Genomic DNA, 20,211 nt, shown 5'->3' with positions numbered 1-20,211 from the left:
CCGCTGTGTGACCCTGATTGAGTTCTCCACCCTCTTTGAGTTTCTGTTTGACCTCTTTAACAAGAAGATTATAAAAGTGAGGCAATGTAGCCTCACTTTTTAAAGTAAAACTGTCTCATAAAATTTCACATTGTAGTCTATATGTAAAGTAAATAGCTAAGAAAAGAGACGATAGGGAGGCTGAGGCTGGAGGAGAATTGCTTGAACCCAAAAGGCAGAGGTTGCAGTGAGCCAAGATTGCGCTGTTGCACTCCAGCCTGGGCAGCAAGAGCAAAACTCTGTCTCAAAGAAAAAACCCAAAAAACAAAAAAATAAAGAAAAGAAGCGATAGAATATGTTTTACCCTACCATTATTCAGAAACAGCATCTTGTGGTGGTTGAGACAATGGCCCCTGGAGCCATGTTGAGTGGGTGGGAATCTCAATGCCACCACTGATTAGTCGTGTTACTTTGGGTCGTATATTTCAAGATCGTGAACCACCATTTCCTAATCTGTAGAACAGGTATAATAACAGTAGAAGCTACCTCATTAAGCTGTTTTGAAGATTGAGTTGATATTTATCTGCAGAACAGTATGTGCCACATAATAAACAGCCTTCTCTAAACTTTACTTTCTAATCCTATGAAGTATGATTGATAAAGGATACCTACTTTAATTTGTTGTAGTAAAGATTAAAGAAAATAATCCCATGTAAAATTGTTAGCATATAGCCAGATTTTGAGTAAATTATATTAATGTCAGTAATTAATTTTATTATCAACAATATAAAGTAGTTAAAATAAATAAAACCGTGGCTGGCATGGTGGCTCATGCATGTGATCCCAGCACTTGGGAAGCCAAGTTGGGAGGATGGCTTGAGGCCAGGAGTTTGAGACCAGCCTGTACACCATAGTAAGACCCTGTTTCTACAATCAATCAATCAATCAATCAATAATGTAACACTGTCTCATTAAATTTCACATTGTAGTCTATATATAAGGTAATATTTATTCAAAGTTTTTAAATTAATGCAGAACAATTTTACAAACAATAATGTAAATTCTCAAAGGGCAGAGTGGGTTATCATTCATTCCTTTCAGTTTTCAGTGAAAGATACTTGTTTATAGAGTCATGACATTTGGATTATGTAACATTTGATGCCCTTTCTGACTTTCACTCTTCTATCCCTATGTAAGAATCCCTCCTATAAAATCCCTGACAGTTATTTTTGGAGTTGCTCATCATTTGATGAGATAATATGAATTTACTGTTTTATATTGGTATTATCACTTGTTGAATGGTTGCTTAGTGAAAATCTTTGTGTCACAAAATGTATATGAATTTTCTCATTTAAACTTCATCATCAACTCATAAGAAAGAATATTATCCCCCATTTTCCAAGTAGAGATTTCAAGTCAGAATAGTAATAATCTCTTAAGATTACAAAGCTAGTAGAAATTTGCTTTGCTTATCAGTTCTATCTACGTGAACTAACAGAAATAAGATGTATTGTTACTGGGAAACTTCTGGTTAGGAAAATGCCAATAGTACACTTGCAAAATTCTCAATCAGAACTCATTTATAATTAAAAGTGGTTATTCGCTATTAACTAGTATAAATTATATAAATGTATATAGATATATATATGATATGTAAAGATAATTAACTTTTATATAATGGGAAGATTGATGGCTGATAGTGATTTTTTTTCTCAGCTCAATTCTAGGTTAATACTTATTCCTGCTGAGACTCTAATATATGCTTCATAATACTCTTTGTTACAAACTGAATGTACAGGGTTCTAGATATATAATGTAGATATATAATGTAGATTCTGGAATTTAATAGATTTCATATTAGCCTAACTTCCTATCTAATAATGCAAATAACTCTACATAAAGTTTCAGTAACTCAATTATCTCTACAGAGTGATAAAGTAGTTTTGAATTTGTTGTTATTCATATTCACTTAACAAATAGATATAACTATGATGAGAATTTAAGAAAATATTTTATTTCAGTTTACGAAGTTCCCAATAACTAGAGCTATCTGAAATTGGAATAGGCTACTTTTTATAGTGTTAAAGTGACCATCAGAAGTACATAAGAAGTGGTAAAGTGACCAGTTATTATAGTTTAGGCAAAGAGAAATTACGCATACTTTTTCATTTATGTACTCATCACTATTCTACAAATACTGTGTAACAGAAGATGCAAAGATTAAATATAATAATCTCTGTCCTCTGGAGCTTAATCTACCAAGGTTAATAAGAATAATATCATCAAAAATATAAAACCATTACTGTTATGGAAGTGTATGCAACATAAAGAATTAATGTAAAAAAAAGAGAGTATTGTTGACAAATCTGACAAAATGAAGTTAACTAATGCATCATAAAGAAGCCAAGATATGGGTGTGACGTAAATGTTGTCACATGGAGGGAAGAATGTGCTATCATCCAAATTTGATATTCTACAATTTTATCATCCAGGCATGATGAGAAAAATAATAGGTAAATTGTGAGTTGCTATGTGAATACTGGAACTACTATAGACACTACAGGTTAGGATTTGTAATTATATGTATGAGAGACTGTATTAGTTCGTTTTCACACTGCTATAAAGAAATACCAAGACTGGATAATTTATAAAGAAAAGTGGTTTAATTGACTCACAATTCTGCATGGCTGAAGAGGCCTCTGGAAACTAACAATCAAGGTGGAAGGTGAAGGGGAAGCAAGATAAGTCTTACATGGCAGCAGGCGAGAAAGAGAGGATGGGGGAAGCTGCCGCACACTTATAAAGCATCAGATCTCGTGAGAACTCACTCACTATCAGGAGAAGAGCGTGGGGGAAACTGCCCCCATGATCCAATCACCTCCCAGCAGGTCCCTCCCTCTACACGTGGGGATTAAAATCAGGTTACACTTTGAGATGAGATTCGTGTGGGGACACAGAGCCAAAGCATATCAGAGACTAAAAAAGGAGGAAAAAAGGAAATAATTTGGATTTTGTTTTTCTCTTTCAGTGACTCCTTCTCCATACATCACATATCCAGCTAGTCCTCCTAACCCTTCTTCTAAAACATACCCTCAATCAGATTTTCTTTCCGTTTCCAGCCCTTGTCTCCTGGTCCAAGCATTGCCACCAATTCTCACCTAGTTTCCAATGAGTCTCCCAGCTTCCACCCTGGGCTCCTTACAGTAACAGCCTTCACACAGCTGGCACTCGGCCTTCTAAAGCATGTATCTTATTGTAATTAATGAATCCGTCTATTAGATCTCAATTGCATGTAAGAAATAAAACTCAAACATTGCACTGTGACCTTTGAGGTTCTAAGTAATCGAGTACCTTGTTCATGATTGATCCCCACAGCTACACGCAGTCCCCCCTTCTCCCAGTACATTGTATCTCAGCCTTCATCCTCTTTCTCAAAAAACCAACCTATCTTGCTTTAGAACATATCTTTGACATATGTGTTTATTAATGCCTGTAACAACTGTCTTCTAGATCACTACAGGCCTGTCTTGTTATTAGAACTCTGTTGATCTCCAACCATCTCCAACCATCTAATCCAGGGGGATATGTATTATGGCCCTTGTCAGAATTCTATTTCATCATCCTCTTGTATTTTCTTTGTACAGTTTATTATCATCTGTTCTTTTTTGGTTTACTTATTGGCTAGTGTGATTTCGGCCACCTCCTACTGTAATATCAGCTCATCAAAATTAAGAGTCCTGTCTTTCTTATTTAGTAGCAGAATTGCCCAGGACTGAGCCTACCCACGGTAGATATCAAATACAAATTGTTGCATGAAACACTGTCACCCTGTGTTAGAATCACTTGTTATAGAAGAATTTTAAAACCTGCCAAAAATGTACACTGGCACAAAAAGATATTCTGAAGTCTCTCACTTCCTATAAATGGGAGGGCTTGACTGAAATACAAACAGCTTTAAAGTAGTTAAAGAATTAAACAGTATCTTGTCTTCAGCATATTCATTCACTTATTTTTTATCTTCTTCCAACAACTACCTACTAAATATCTCTTATGCATGAGACATCAAGGATTTAGTGAAAAAATCATACATCTTATGTCATTTTCTTTTTATCATCCACAATGTAATAGACAAGAGGCAGGCTGAAAGAGAACTATAAAATGCAGCTGGAAGTGTAAAGCTCCTCAGGAGTGAACTAGATTTGTTATTCTGAGGTTTCAAAAAAGTGGAAAATTACTTTTAGCAGTTGGAATCAGGGAAAGTGGCACTTGAACTGAGTCCAGAAAGATAAGTAGGATTTGGTAATGCAGAGATGAGGGGGATAGGGAGGGAAACTAAGGCTGAAGGAACCACATAAACAAGGTCAATACAAGATATGTAGGGTGGTCAGCAAATGGATCAGTTTCTTCAGACACTGAAGACTGATTGGAGCCTGGTTGTAGTTGAAATTATTGAATGTCAGAAATTGGACTTTATGTATGTATATTTGTGTGTGTATACCTATGTGCATGCATGCACATAAACGTGTGTAGAAAGCATCATCAGAAATTTACTTTCTTCAGTATGTAAAATGGATTGTTTGTGGGAGAGGTCAGAGTAGGATGAACAAGGTTAAATGTATAGATGAAGGAGCAATTTACTGAATTTAGGCAGGTTTGTTAGGTCTCAAAGGAGGTTCCAGTTATTGGAAATAAAGAAGAGAAAGGAGAACAGCAAGGGTTTTCCATTCTGTTTTTTTAAAAACTTCTTTTTTATTGTCCCTCTTCTTTCTTGCTGTCACTCTGAGCTGTATTATTTGAACCTGTTTTTCTTGCCTGGGGTTCAAAAAACATTATCATACATCCTCTGACTTTCAAAAAATACCTCCCCTTTTTCCTATATGTCATTTTTCTTCCATTGCTTCTGCATACATTACATCACAGCTATATTCTACATGCTTCCAAGGACATGTGAAATAAAATAGTACAGTAATTGGATAATTATGGAGAAAAGAGAGACCTGTGTGTTTTCCCTAAACCTGTCTCTTTAGAAGTCTCCAACAAAGTTTTAAAATAACGATTACCCACATTTATAACATTCTGTTTTGAAGTCTACATTCTTTCTTTTCTGACCATTGGTAGTAAATGCCAAGAAAACAATGCATTGGACATAAAGCAAACATGTAGAGGCAACGAGAGCAGAAACAGGGGTTTGAGCAGTTCTCAAAAAAGAAAAATACCTAACCCTTAGATAAGGCAAGGCACTATTCATAAGGAGAAAAGTATCAAGCTTCTTAAGCCCATTAAATAAATATAAGCAGAGACCTTCTATACACACTTGACTTCTAAAATTAGATTAAGAAAATCTCAATTTAGAGTTTTTCCTTCTTTTGATATAATATACTGTATTTTACATGACCACATCATGGATTCTCAGAAGATATTTTTATTATAAAATATTTCCATGAGACTACAGATTTACCTAGGATGTGATAGAAAAATTGACATTTTAATATACTATTTTCCAAAAGACAAAGAATGCAAAACATTAGTTTTGAAAATGCTTACTCACAAGGTTTTAAGTTTGGCTTATTTGTTGAGCCAGTACAATAAGGATGAGAAGGAACTGTGAGTTTACAAAGATTGAAATGTGGAGCCTTTACCGTCATTCAGGTAATGCTTTTGTAAGCCCTGAAGCTGCTTCTACATAATATACCACAGTAGTGGTTTTATGTGAACTGGGCATAATTGGCTATCAGTTAAAACTAGAGCTTATTGAATGCTTGGCTTGCAAGCTTGTCTTTTGCTAGGTTTGATATGTTACGTATCTGCACGTCAGGTAGTGGTTTACGTTTCCTCATACTGCAGTATTTTATGGAATATGGACGCACTGCTAGAAGGGATACTTTTGTGTAGAACACTACCATGAGTTGGCATTTTCCCAGCAGAGAGGTTTACAAACTACTTTTTCTGTGCTTGATTACAAGGTTCCTGGCAAGATTGCTTAACCAAGCCATTGTTGTTTCTTTTCTTGATGTTTTATTTTATGTTTTCAGAAACAGTTTTAATCTTACAGATAATTTGCAAGAATTGTGCAAAAAACTCTCATGTACAATACTCCCAGAGCACTCAGAGAACTTATTCTAGTTTCACCAAAGATGATCACTTTTAGTAATTCAGGATAAATGTTGCGTCCAGTTGACACGTCTTCATAATATCCTTCAATCTGGAACAATTGTTTAGCCTTTCTCTGACTTTCATGATATTGATATGTTGATGGCTAGGCATTTTTTTTGTTTTTGAGAGGGAGTCTCGCTCTGTCACCCAGGCTGGAGTGCGGTGGCGTAATCTCAGCTCACTGCAACCTCTGCCTCCCAGGTTCAAGTGATTCTTCTGTCTCAGCCTCCTGAGTAGCTGGGACTATAGGTGCACACCACCGTGCCAGCTATTTTTTGTATTTTTAGAAGGGATGGGGTTTCACCATATTGGCCAGGCTGGTCTCAAACTCCTGACCTCATGATCTGGCCACCTTGGTCTCCCAAAGTGCTGGGATTACAGGTGTAATAGCTAGGCATTTTATATAATGTTTCTAATTTGGGTCTGTCTTATAATTCCTCATATTAGATACATATTATATATATATATTTGTCTGGAGTGTCATTGAAATGATGCTGTGTTTTTCCCATTACATTTCATTGGGTGTTTCATGATATGAATATCAATATCTTCCATTTTGGTGGTGTCAAATTTGATTGCTTGATTAAGATAATATCTGCCACAGTCTTATATTCTAAAATGAATTTTTCTCTAGTTGTATGTATATGTATTTTTGTGGGAAGATATTTTGAGACTGTGTGTAAAATTTCAACTTTTTATCTACTTTCACGCACAAGTTTTAGCATACATTGAGCTTTCTTGCCTGAATTAATAATGTGCTGTTATAGATGGCCACTGATTTTCTAATTCCATCCTGTCTCCTGCACTTGCTCTATGGCATTCTACTTTATGTGGGTAGGGATACTGGGGAGGGATAACATTAGGAGAAATACCTAGGGGAATAGAGGCAGCAAACCACCATGGCATGTGTATACCTATGTAACAATCCTGCAAGATCTGCATGTGTACCCCAGAACTTAAAGTAAAATAAAAAGAAAAAAAGAAGGATACATTTTGTCCCCATGATCTATTTAAATTGTATGCACAAATAGATTTCTACTGTATTCGTTATAATTCATTGCTATTACAACTTACTTCGGTGCTTAATTTTTCAAGATTTGGTCACTGGGAGCTGCTTCAAACTGGCCATGACTCCTTTCAATATGCCCTACTACTCATTGAGAATTTTCTTTTTTTATGGCTCAAGGTGTTCTAGTCTCATCTTGTACATTCCCTAACTTGGCTTTAGATCCTATTCTTTTATTTAAAAAGCTCATATGTTTTTTTGTAGAGAGTGATATTAGAAACCAAGATCTCATTGCTCCTAGGTTTTCTTAGTGGTCCAAACCAAGAAATATATGTGTGTGTATACACACATACATACATACACATTTAATCATTATTTATTTTAATATTATATTTATAATTTATTATAATTCAACACAATTATTCACATATACACACATTCATAATACCTCCAATTCCATCTCAACACCACAGAGTTTATTTTTCTTTCCATACCTGTGCCTCCTTTTGTCACCCACGAGAAACCTGACTCGCATTATTCTCAATGTTTTCTTATTTGGTCAACTCCCCTGAATCGAACAAATCTTCCATCCACACTAGACTTCTGTTCACTCCAACATTTTCCCGGCCTTGGCCCTGGCTGTCACCTGTCTGCCTCTTCAAAATGAAGGAAATAGGAAAGCACGCACATTACTGGTTTTTGAAAGATATGTGCTTTTCTTTCCTTTTCGTTGGGTTTATAAACAGGAATTACAATACCATTAGTTAATGTTTCTGACTCAAATAGTTCTACTTGTGTCTACATTTGTGACCCTATCTATATCAAGATGAATACATGGGGGAAATATTTCTTGAATATAAATCAATATGCAAACATTCATATTTATGACATTAAAAATTAGAGGTTTGATGGTGTCTAGGATTTATTACTGAGTTTCTTTTAGTGATCAGTACATAAAGAATAACATTTAGGTTAGACCAGTAGATATATCACATTCAAAGACGGAATGACTAAGCTGTTAGTTAAGGGAATCTCAAATGCAATAAAATACTAAGTTCAGAGGCATTTTGGTGGAGTTAAACTGTAGGGTAGTAGTTAATAGATCAACATTCACATGCAGCATGTTCAAGTACCGGTTAAGCATCTATCAGATTGTTACCTACGACAAGTTGTTTGACCTCTTTGCGCTCCAGTCAGGGCGACAGAGTGAGACCCTATCTCAAAAAGTAAATAAACAAATTAACTCTAGGTAAAGTGTTTTTACAATGTTATATCATATAGTTTCAGTAGGTACTCATAACATGATGACCATTTGTAAATGCAGAGTAAGATTGTCTACATAGGACCATGTTGCTGAAGATTTTGAGGGAATATTATGGTATATATTCTTTTCTTTTTCCATTAAATATGAAGCGAATGCATTATCAGTTTATGTGGAAACAGTGAATTATGCCACTGCAATATTCACTATATCTGTCAAAATGTACTTTCTGATTAGAGAACACTCTTGATTCTGAAGTCTTTATAAATTGTTTCATGCATCGACTTGAATGTTTTTATTTTACTGGTATAAAGTATGCATAAAAATAGAGGGTATGTTGTGAGTCTTCAGATATTTAATTGAATTTCTTTGATCATTTCTATAAAAGCTACATCTTTACCAGTTGGCATTGATTGGTCCCCTATAAACTGGAATTAAAATCTAATTTTGATGAAACTAATGATGAAGTGAAAATACTACAGAAATGAATGGCTTGTAACATTAGTGGATATTTCTGGTCACATTTACATGTGAATATAAACCAAGGATGACATCGAAGTCCTTTTTATAATGATTTCAAGTTTACCTTCACCATGTTTCTCTCATTGATCAATCTGTTTCCATATCAATGCTAATGTAGATCACTCATATAGTGAAGTTGATGGAAAATACACCAGAGAAATTAAATGAGTCTCTTGTGACTTAAACTAAAAGACAAAAAAGAGTGAATCAGCCAAAAATATGCACTGCCACATTAATAAAGATTTTTAAAAGGCTTCCAAGACATGACTGAACTGTCACAAGTAGGAATATGCGTTTTTTTAAAAGCATGTCTCAGACAGGGGGAGTGGGAACTTAACCAGTGGAATTAAGTCTGAAGTCTTACATACTGAGGAAGATAGCTACAAGTCAGCTCCTGAAGAAACTTTTTTAAGAGCTGTTTTTTTTTTAGTAAAGCAAAAACTATACTGCTAAAATTCATTCCGAATTTTCTTTTACTCCAGATTTTCTTAGAGGGAGATAGAATGTTTTTGTTTGTTTTTATTATTATTATACTTTAAGTTATAAGATACATGTGCAGAACGTGCAAGTTTGTTACATAGGTATACACATACCATGGTGGTTTGCTGCACCCATCAACCCCTGATCTACATTAGGCGTTTCTCCTAATGCTACCCCTCCTCTAGCCCCCGACCCCTCGACAAGTCCCGGTGTGTGATGTTCCCTTCCCTGCGTCCATGTGTTCTCATTGTTCAACTCCCACGTACAAGTGAGAACATAGTGAGAACATGCAGTGTTTGGTTTTCTGTTCTTGTGTCATTTTGCTGAGAATGATGGTTTCCAGCTTCATCTATGCCCCTGCAACACCATTCTTTTTTATGGCTACATACTATTCCATGGTGTCTATGTGCCACATTTTCTTTATCCAGTCTATCATTGATGGACATTTGGGTTGGTTCCAAGTCTTTCCTACTGTGAACAGTGCTGCAATACACATACATGTGCATATGTCTTTATAATAGAATGATTTATAATTCTTTGGGTATATACCCAGTAATAGAATTGCTGGGTCAAATGGTATTTCTGGTTCTAGATCCTTGAGGAATCGCCACACTGTCTTCCACAATGGTTGAACTAATTTACACTCCCACAGCACTGTAAAAGTGTTTCTATTTTTCCATATCCTCTCCAGCATCTGTTGTTTCCTGACTTTTTAATGATTGCCATTCTAACTGGCATAAGGTAGTATTTCACTGTGGTTTTAATTTGTATTTCTCTAATGACCAGTGATGAGCCTTTTTTTGTATGTTTTTTGACCGCATAAATGTCTTCTTTTTGAGAAGTGTCTATTCAAATCCTTTGCTCACTTATTGATGGGGTTGTTTGATTTTTCTTGTAAATTTGTTTAAGTTCTTTGTAGATTCTGGATATTAGCCCTTTGTCAATGAAAAGATTGCAAAAATTTTCTCCCATTCTATAGGTTGCCTGTTCACTCTGATGATAGTTTCTTTTGCTGTGCAGAAGCTCTTTAGTTTAATTAGGCCCCATTTGTCAATTTTGGCTTTCGTTGCCATTGCTTTTGGTGTTTTAGTCATGAAGTCCTTGCCTATGCATATGTTCTGAATGGTATTGCCTAGGTTTTCTCCTAAGGTTTTTTGTGGTTTTAGGTCTTATATGTAAGTCCTTAATCCATCTTGAGTTAATTTTTGCATAAGGTGTAAGGAAGGGATCCAGTTTCAGTTTTCTTCATATGGCTAGCCAGTTTTCCCAACACCATTTATTAAATAGGGAATCCTTCTCCATTGCTTGTTTTTGTTCAAGTAACATGGCCACAAACATTCTGGCTCCTGTGACAGCTGTTGGTCTTGTTCTCATAGGAACCAATTAGTACTGGTCTTTGAACAAATATTTCAATGAAATGCTTAATGTGACTCAGCTTCTGGAAGATGAATCTGTGAATACAAAGTCTACAGGACTAGAGGTTAACCCTGGCTCCCAGCCAGTTCAACAAGGTGCTGTGCCTCTGTGACAGTTCTTGGCAGGCAGCCAGTCAGCGTTCCCTGGGGTCCACAATCTCACTACATACTCTCCATTTAAACTTGTTCAGCAAGTAATAAAAATCCTTAGAACACTTCAGAGGATTGTTTTTCCCTTCATTCAGAGACAATAGCCTAAGGAAGAGGTCTGCGGGGGTAGAGTAGACCACAATGAATGAAGCCAGGTGGAAGAACAGACTTTAGCAGACTTTAGAAATGAATGGAGAGGGACTGTCAGGAGATGGGGGATAATCAAGAAATTGGGGTCCAGAAGAGAAAGAAACAGACTACACAAAGAGCAGATATATTTGCTCTTTTAATGTTGACCAGAATTTCACATGCTTCAAGAGAATGCCTTTCCAGTCTTTTTGTAACAACAGTTGATTTCCCAATTATTTTGTAATGCAGGCATTTTTTCTTATTTTTACAGATGAACAAACACGTTCAGAGAGGTGAGGTAACTTACCAACATCATATGAGCTTATAACTGTTTCATGATGGAACCAAGTTTTACACCCAAACCCAATATTTTCACACATATGCTACTCTTCCTTGCATATGCTTTACCCACCAATAATTCTGTTTTACTATTATGGCTAATATGATTTATTCATATTTTAATAAAAAATTTGTTGACTGAAACTTATATTCTGACACAAGACTGGACACTAGGGATACAATGGTGAGTTCAAACATGAAGAATAGGGTCTAATCTGGGAGTTAAATATTAATCAATTAATTGCATTGATCCCATATCACAAGACTATGAAGTGCTGTAAAAAATAGGTCCAGGGAGTACTAAGTACCAAGTGCTTATAATTGGAGACTTTGCCTAATCAGTGAAATTAGGGAGGATTTTTAAAGAAATAGTCACTTGAGCTAAGACTTGGAGGGAAAGAGTCAACTGGATGATGTGGGGAGGAAAATACTCAAGTGTAAAGACCTTGTTTAGGCTGGAAGCTATGGGAAGTGGGTAGAAGACCCTTGTGGCCACAGCAAAGAGAAAAGATAGGAATCTTGTATGAGATGATACTGGAGACCATCATCATCCCATGGGTTGCACAGGACCAAACCATGCAAGGTCTTGTAAGTTCCATAAGGGTTTCACCAGAGGGCTTTGTGAATCAGGACCAGGTTTGTTAATAAAATATTATGACTTCAGTTCTATAAATGATAGGTCCGAGGTATTTTTGTGACAACCAAGAAGAAATGTCAAATAGACAGTCTTTATACACATCTGGAATTCAGAGGAAAGTGCTGGGTTAGAGTTAGAATTTTAGAATTCAGGCATAAATAAATAATAACCAATATAATGAATATGATTGAGATCATCCAGAGAGACTATAGACAAAAACTAGAAGAAATGTAGGATGTTCCTTTGCTGAACTCCCAAGTTTCTGCTCTCTGTATCCCCACTTCTTTTTCTGTTACCCAGAACCACAACATTTAGTGATTATGTAAAGGAAAAAAATAAAGTGGATTCCACAGAATATGGGAAACATACTGGAGAATTTTTGCCGTAAAAGCCAAGGTAGGAAAGTTTAATAAAGGAAGGAATGTGTCTGCTGTTCTAAATGCTGTCAATATGTCAAATGAGTTGAAGACTAAAATATCTTTTAAATTTAGCAACTTTGGGGTTTTTTTTTCTGGCCTTAATGGTATATCCTATAATCACTTGAATAGTATATTTTCTTTCTTAATTTTGTTATGGTCTTTATATTCAGTTTTAGGCTAGAATAAAATAGGAATAGTCTGTCAGAAATTATTGGAGGCCAAGCCACAACTTTGTATAGGAAAGTTTCTTGCATGGTTCTTTCTTTCATATATTAATTCACATATATAACACATACATCCATACATACAACATGTAGTTTTCCATACTTTCTTAAAACCTAAGTGAACTTTTCAGTTTCTAGTCCTGTCAGTTAAATATTGACTATTTCATATATAAATGATTACACTTATTCTCTCAAAACTCAAGTTTAGAATAGAAGCAAAATGTTAATTAAACATTGATTCAAAAATATAATGAATTTTTATTACACATAAACATTCTTTTTAAATATTCTTAAAGTAGTAAATATTGAAAGATCACTTGTCATAGCCCACACCTGCTACTAGAAATAGGGCTCTAAGTAAGGCAAATGATATGTATATAAAGAACACAGTTCACTGTGCAGTCCTATATTATATTAGCTTGCCTTCTTCTGTGTCTTAGTAGTTCATACTGTGAACATTTAAAATGTGTGTTAGTTTGGGTCAAATATACATTGATTTTGAAACTGCATCAAATAGAAAGTGTATCTTAAAACATTTCTCTGTGCATAAAGGGAAGAAACAATGCATGAAGTAAGATTAGAATATCAAAAGTAGGCTAGGTGTGGTGGCTCATGCCTGTAAATCAGCACTTTGGGAGGCCAGGGCAGGTGAAACACCCAAGGTCAGGAGTTCGAGACCAGCCTGGCCAACATGGTGATACCCCATCTCTACTAAAAATACAAAAATTACCTGAGCTTGATGACAGGCGCCTATAATCCCAGCTACTCATGGTGCAAGACTCTGCCTCCAAAAAAAAAAAGGAAAAAAGAATATCAAAAGTATTGAGGTCCTTTGTTGAGTGCTTTTCTTTTCTTCCTCTTTTTTTTTTCAATAGCTGCTTTTTTTAATTGTATTTTAAGTTCTGGGGTACATGTGCAGATCATGCAGGGTTGTTGCATGATCAAACCACATGGGAAGGTGGTTTGCTGCCTCCATCCCCACGTCACCCATATCTGGCATTTCTCCCCATGTTATTCCTCCCAACCTTCCCACCCCCTGCTCTCCCTCCCCTAGCCCCCACCAACAGACCCCAGTGTGTGATGCTCCCCTCCCTGTGTCCATGTGTTGTCATTGTTCAACACCTGCCTATGAGTGAGAACATGCAGTGTTTGATTTTCTGTTCTTGTGTCAATTTGCTGAGAATGATGGCTTCGAGATTCATCCATGTCCCTACAAAGGACACAGACTCATCGTTTTTTATGGCTGCATAATATTCCATGGTGTATATGTACCACATTTTCCTTGTCCAGTTAACTAGACAAAACGTTACAACTTAACCACACACATAAATTCATACCCATGTACGTACATAGACAAATGTGAGACAGATGATATGAAAGGTAATTTTAGGAATGAGAATTTGTTTCTGGCTGACTTTAGCTGTTCCTAAATCTTTGTTAATTAAGTCATCATAGTTATATATATAGCCCAGAGCAAAATTATTTATTTTTACATATATTTTATATTTTAAAAATATTTTATAGAATTTTCATGTAAAAAAATAATTTTAGGCATGGTTTTAATGCTTTCATTATTCTCACAAAAACATAATTTGGCCATATTTCCTCTAAAATAGCAAAAGAAGTTGTATCTTTTTAAATATTTTTCCCCAAAATTTTAACCAACTATTGGTAGTTATAAGCTTCCATATTTAGACGAGTCTAAGAAATCTAATTAAGCATCTTACCACTCCCACTTAGGTTATATATGAAAAATAGTAAAATTCTCCTATACATAGACAGGTCTTAAACATGTTAGTCATAAAGAAATACTTACCTTGATGAAAAATTTGTAATTAATATTTTCTTGTACTGTAGAACTTCCACTTTGGTGAGTGACTGGTGTCTATAATTGCTATTTCTTTCTATTTTCATGGTTAATTTCAGGGCACATTCAGAAAATGAAGGTACCTCTTTACCATCGACTGACTCCTGTACCAGTCCTACAAAGATGGACTTATCATATAGTAAGACTGCTAAGCAGTGCCTGGAGGAGATATCTGGTAAGTGACCTCATCAATGCATAGGTCAAACCTAGGAATTTCTGTATTCTCTCTATAAGACTTTTTATTAAATTAGGTTTGTGGTACACTGTTTTTTATGCAAAGAAGGACTGTGTACATCTCATGCTTCAGAAATCTTTAGATATTTGGCTATTCTGCTTAGGATGATCTCTTTGTTACTCTAAAAGGAATGGTAGTCCTTTCAGAAGTGAAGACTGTAAGTCATTTTGCCCTCAGTCAAGTTGAATAAAATCCAAGAAAACCTGGATAATACACTTGCAGACTGAAAATAAACTAATGATTGACCATGTATATTCTCTATGGCTAATCCAGCCTACTCTGTCATCAATTCTGTATTATTGAAAGCATTTCTACAAGGTGGTTTCAAATGACTATTCCAAAAATCTCTAATTAGGAAAATATTTTATTATATATTGATGATGTAAAAAAAAATACATATCCCAGACACCGTTATCAGGTTTTTGGTGTGTATACAATGGGATGCTGAGCCTGAGAGCAGTGTTTTCTCTAGGGTCCTGTAAGCCTAGACATATTTGGAAGGCATCTGGTATAATTTCATTACATATAGCTCTATATTCATGAGAACCAAGTAACCTCCTAGCAAAATACATTGCCCTTAAAGGGTGAGAGATTTAAGAGTACTTTATCTGTTCCTAAGGATAATAATGCATGAAAGTGGAGGTATGTCTGTTGTAACAGTAAATCTCTGGCTCAAGCCTTGTGTATTCACAGCTGAATTCAAATGAAGAAAACTAAATAAATTATTTAGCTTTTAAAAACTATTGTGTACTCCAAATACTGAAAGTATAAGTATTGCTATGAAGCTCATGATGACTGTATCACAAATTTGGGGGTGAAGAAACTTCCCCACTTCGGCAAAACTAAAAAACTTTTGGCAAGCATTAGACATGACTACATTATCCTGCAGTGGATATTGACAACATTTACAGAACAGCATCCCAATGGTACCTTTTGGAATCAACATTAGTTGATAACATTAGGCATTGGAGGTTTCATATAGAGATTACAACAAAGGGCCAGTAATAGGTAGGGGTAGAAATGGTAATGCCAAGGCATACATATGCGGATAGTAATTGTAGATTTTTCAAATACATGGGGGATGTGTTGACTTTCCATTAACTCTGGGTAGTACCATCATCAAGATGATGCTATGTGTGTATTATGACCAGATTTGTATAAAATTAGCATGGCATGAAGATGTGTATGCCTCATTTATTTTTTATACATAAATGTCTTCAATATGCATATTAAGTACTAGAACTCAAATCTGTGGAAGAAATTAATTTGGTAGAGTTTGAATTGCAGTTTTATGTGAATTTCACCAAGGAACACTGTTTTCAGAAGCTAATATATCACAGTATATCTGATTGAATAAATAGTCCATATTTGATTTTTTTCTCCACTTTCTTTTTTTTTTATTGCATTTTAGGTTTTGGGGTACATGTGAAAAACATGTAAGGTTGTTGCATAGGTGCATACGTGGCAGTGTGATTTGCTGCCTTCCTCCCCTTCACCTATATCTGGCATTTCTCCCCATGCTATCTCTCCCCAACTCCCCACCCCCTGCTGTCCCCCCCCAACAGACCCCAGTGTATAGTGCTCCCCTCCCTGTGTCCATGTGTTCCCATTGTTCAATACCCGTATATAAGTGAGAACATGCGATGTTTGATTTTGTGTTCTTGTGTCAGTTTGCTGAGAATGATGGTTTCCAGGTTCATCCATGTCCCTACAAAGGTCGCGAACTCATCGTTTTTGATGGCTGCAGAATATTCCATCATGTATATGTGCCACATTTTTCCTGTCCAGTCTATCATCGATGGGCATTTGGGTTGGTTCCAGGTCTTTGCTATTGTAAACAGTGCTGCAATGAACATTCGTGTGCATGTGTCCTTATAGTAGAACGATTTATAATCCTTTGGATATATACCCAGTAATGGGATTGCTGGGTCAAATGGAATTTCTATTTCTAGGTCCTTGAGGAACTGCCATACTGTCTTCCACAATGGTTGAACTAATTTACACTCCCACCAACAGTGTAAAAGTGTTCCTATTTCTCCACATCCTCTCCAGCATCTGTTGTCTCCAGATTTTTTAATGATCGCCATTCTAACTGGCGTGAGATGGTATCTCAATGTAGTTTTGATTTGCATTTCTCTAATGACCAGTGATGATGAGCATTTTTTCATATGCTTGTTGGCCTCATGTATGTCTTCTTTTGTAAAGTATCTGTTCATATCCTTCGCCCATTTTTGAATGGGCTTGTTTGTTTTTTTCTTGTAAATCTTTTTTAGTTCATTGTAAATTCTGGATATCAGCCCTTTGTCAGACGGGTAGGCTGCAAAAATTTTTTCCCATTCTGTTGGTTGCTGATTCACTCTATTGACTGTTTCTTTCACCGTGCAGAAGCTGTGGAGTTTGATTAGGTCCCATTTGTCTATTTTGGCTTTTGTTGCCAATGCTTTTGGTGTTTTGGTCATAAAGTCCTTGCCTACACCTATGTCCTGAATGGTTTTGCCTAGGTTTCCTTCTAGGGTTTTTATGGTGTTAGGTCTTATGTTTAAGTCTTTAATCCATCTGGAGTCAATTTTAGTGTAAGGTGTCAGGAAGGGGTCGAGTTTCTGCTTTCTGCATATGGCTAGCCAGTTTTCCCAACACCACTTATTGAACAGGGAATCCTTTCCCCATTGCTTGTTTTTATCAGGTTTGTCCAAGATCGGATGGTTGGAGATATGTTGTGTTGCCTCCGACACCTCTGTTCTGTTCCATTGGTGTATATCTCTGTTTTGGTACCAGTACCATGCTGTTTTGATTACTGTAGCCTTGTAGTATAGTTTGAAGTCCGGTAGTGTGATGCCTCCCGCTTTGTTCTTTTTGCTTAGAATTGACTTGGCTATGCGGACTCTCTTTTGGTTCCATATGAAGTTTAAGGTGGTTTTTTCCAGTTCTGTGAAGAAGGTCATTGGTAGTTTGATGGGGATAGCGTTGAATCTGTAAATTACTTTGGGCAGTATGGCCATTTTCATGATATTGATTCTTCCTAACTATGAACATGGTATGTTTCTCCATCTGTTTGTGTCCTCTCTTATTTCGTTGAGCAGTGGTTTGTAGTTCTCCTTGAAGAGGTCCTTTACGTTCCTTGTTAGTTGTATTTCTAGGTATTTTATTCTCTTTGTAGCAATTGTGAATGGCAATTCATTCTTGATTTGGCTCTCTTTAAGTCTGTCATTGGTGTATAGGAATGCTTGTGATTTTTGCTCATCGATTTTGTATCCTGAGACTTTGCTGAAGTTGCTTATCAGTTTCAGGAGATTTTGGGCAGAGATGATGGGGTCTTCTAGATATACAATCATGTCGTCTGCAAACAGAGACAATTTGACTTCCTCCTTTCCTAATCGAATACCCTTTATTTCTTTTTCTTGCCTGATTGCTCTGGCTAGAACTTCCAGTACTATATTGAATAGGAGTGGTGAGAGAGGGCATCCTTGTCTAGTGCCAGATTTCAAAGGGAATGCTTCCAGTTTTTGCCCATTCAGTATGATATTTGCTGTTGGTTTGTCGTAAATAGCTTTTATTATTTTGAGATACGTTCCGTCGATACCTAGTTTATTGAGAGTTTTTAGCATAAAGGGCTGTTGAGTTTTGTTGAAGGCCTTCTCTGCATCAATTGAGATAATTATGTAGTTTTTGTCTTTGGTTCTGTTTATGTGGTGAATTACATTTATAGACTCGCGTATATTGAACTAGCCTTGCATCCCCGGGATGAATCCTACTTGATCATGGTGGATAAGCTTTTTGATATGCTGTTGTAATCGGCTTGCCAGTATTTTATTGAAGATTTTTACATCTATATTCATCATGGATATTGGCCTGTAGTTTTCTTTTATTGTTGAGTCTCTGCCGGGTTTTGGTATTAGGTATTGGTATTGGTATTAGGATGTTGGTCTCATAAAATGATTTGGGAAGGATTCCCTCTTTTTGGATTATTTGGAATAGTTTCAGTAGGAATGGTACCAGCTCCTCTTTGTATGTCTGGTAGAATTCGGCTGTTAACCCATCTGGACCTGGGCTTTTTTTAGGTGGTAGGCTTTTAATGGCTGCCTCGACTTCAGACCTTGTTATTGGTTTATTCAGGGTTTCGACTTCTTCCTGGTTTAGGCTTGGGAGGAGGCAACTGTCCAGGAATTTATCCATTTCTTCCAGGTTTTCTAGTTTATGTGCATAGAGTTGTTTGTAATAATCTCTGATGATGGTTTGAATTTCTGTGGAATCTGTGGTGATATCCCCTTTATCATTTTTTATTGCATCTATTTGGTTATTCTCTCTTTTCTTTTTTATTAGTCTGGCTAGTGGTCTGTCTATTTTGTTGATCTTTTCAAAAAACCAGCTCCTGGATTTATAGGGTTTTTCATGTCTCTATCTCCTTCAATTCTGCTTTGATCTTAGTTATTTCTTGTCTTCTGCTAGGTTTTGAGTTTTTTTGATCTTGCTCCTCTAGCTCTTTCAATTTTGACGATAGGGTGTCAATTTTAGATATCTTCTTTCTTCTCATGTGGGCACTTATTGCTATATATTTTCCTCTAGAGACTGCTTTAAATGTGTCCCAGAGATTCTGGTATGTGGTGTCTTCATTCTCGTTGGTTTCGAAGAACATCTTTATTTCTGCCTTCATTTCATTGTTTATCCAGTCAACATTCAGGAGAAAGTTGTTCATTTTCCATGAAGCTGTGCGGTTCTGGGTTGGTTTCTGAATTCTGAGTTCTAACTTGATTGCACTGTGGTCTGAGAGACTGTTTGTTATGGTTTCCATTCTTTTGCATTTGCTGAGGAGTGATTTACTTCCAATTATGTGGTCAATTTTAGAGTAGGTGTGATGTGGTGCTGAGAAGAATGTATATTCTATAGATTTGGGGTGGAGAGTTCTGTAAATGTCTATTAGGTTTGCTTGTTCCAGTTCTGAGTTCAAGTCCTGGATATCCTTGTTAATTTTCTGTCTCGTTGATCTGTCTAATATTGACAATGGTGTGTTGAAGTCTCCCACTATTATTGTGTGGGAGTCTAAGTCTCTTTGTAAGTCTTTAAGAACTTGCCTTATGTATCTGGGTGCTCCTGTATTAGGTGTATATATATTTAGGATCGTTAGCTCTTCTTGTTGCATTGATCCTTTTACCATTATGTAATGTCCTTCTTTGTCTCTTTTGATCTTTGTTGCTTTAAAGTCTATTTTATCAGAGATGAGGATTGCAACTCCTGCTTTTTTTTTGCTCTCCATTTGCTTGGTAAATCTTCCTCCATCCCTTTATTTTGAGCCTTTGTGTATCCTTGCATATGAGATGGGTTTCCTGGATACAGTACACTGATGGGTTTTGGCTTTTTATCCAATTTGCCAGTCTGTGTCTTTTGATTGGGACATTTA

The 20,211-nt window shown here is 36.1% G+C and overlaps 1 protein-coding gene across 10 annotated transcripts in view; it reads left to right on the top strand.

Moving 5' to 3' along the window:
* NAV3 (neuron navigator 3) overlaps positions 1-20,211 on the top strand; it is an 853,828-nt gene that overhangs the window by 653,443 nt on the left and 180,174 nt on the right. For all 10 annotated transcript variants that reach the window (XM_064376945.1, XM_064376946.1, XM_064376947.1 and 7 more), the window contains one exon: positions 14,641-14,756. In XM_064376945.1, coding sequence (XP_064233015.1) covers positions 14,641-14,756 — 116 coding nt within the window. The remainder of the gene's footprint in view (positions 1-14,640; positions 14,757-20,211) is intronic.

This window comes from Aotus nancymaae, unplaced genomic scaffold (genome assembly GCF_030222135.1).
Source record: "Aotus nancymaae isolate 86718 unplaced genomic scaffold, 86718_ANA_hifiasm-v0.15.2.pri h1tg000016l, whole genome shotgun sequence".
Classification (NCBI taxonomy): Eukaryota; Metazoa; Chordata; class Mammalia; order Primates; family Aotidae; genus Aotus; species Aotus nancymaae.
The sequence above is the reverse complement of the archived record's forward strand: the minus strand, read 5'-3'. Positions and strand labels throughout refer to the sequence as shown.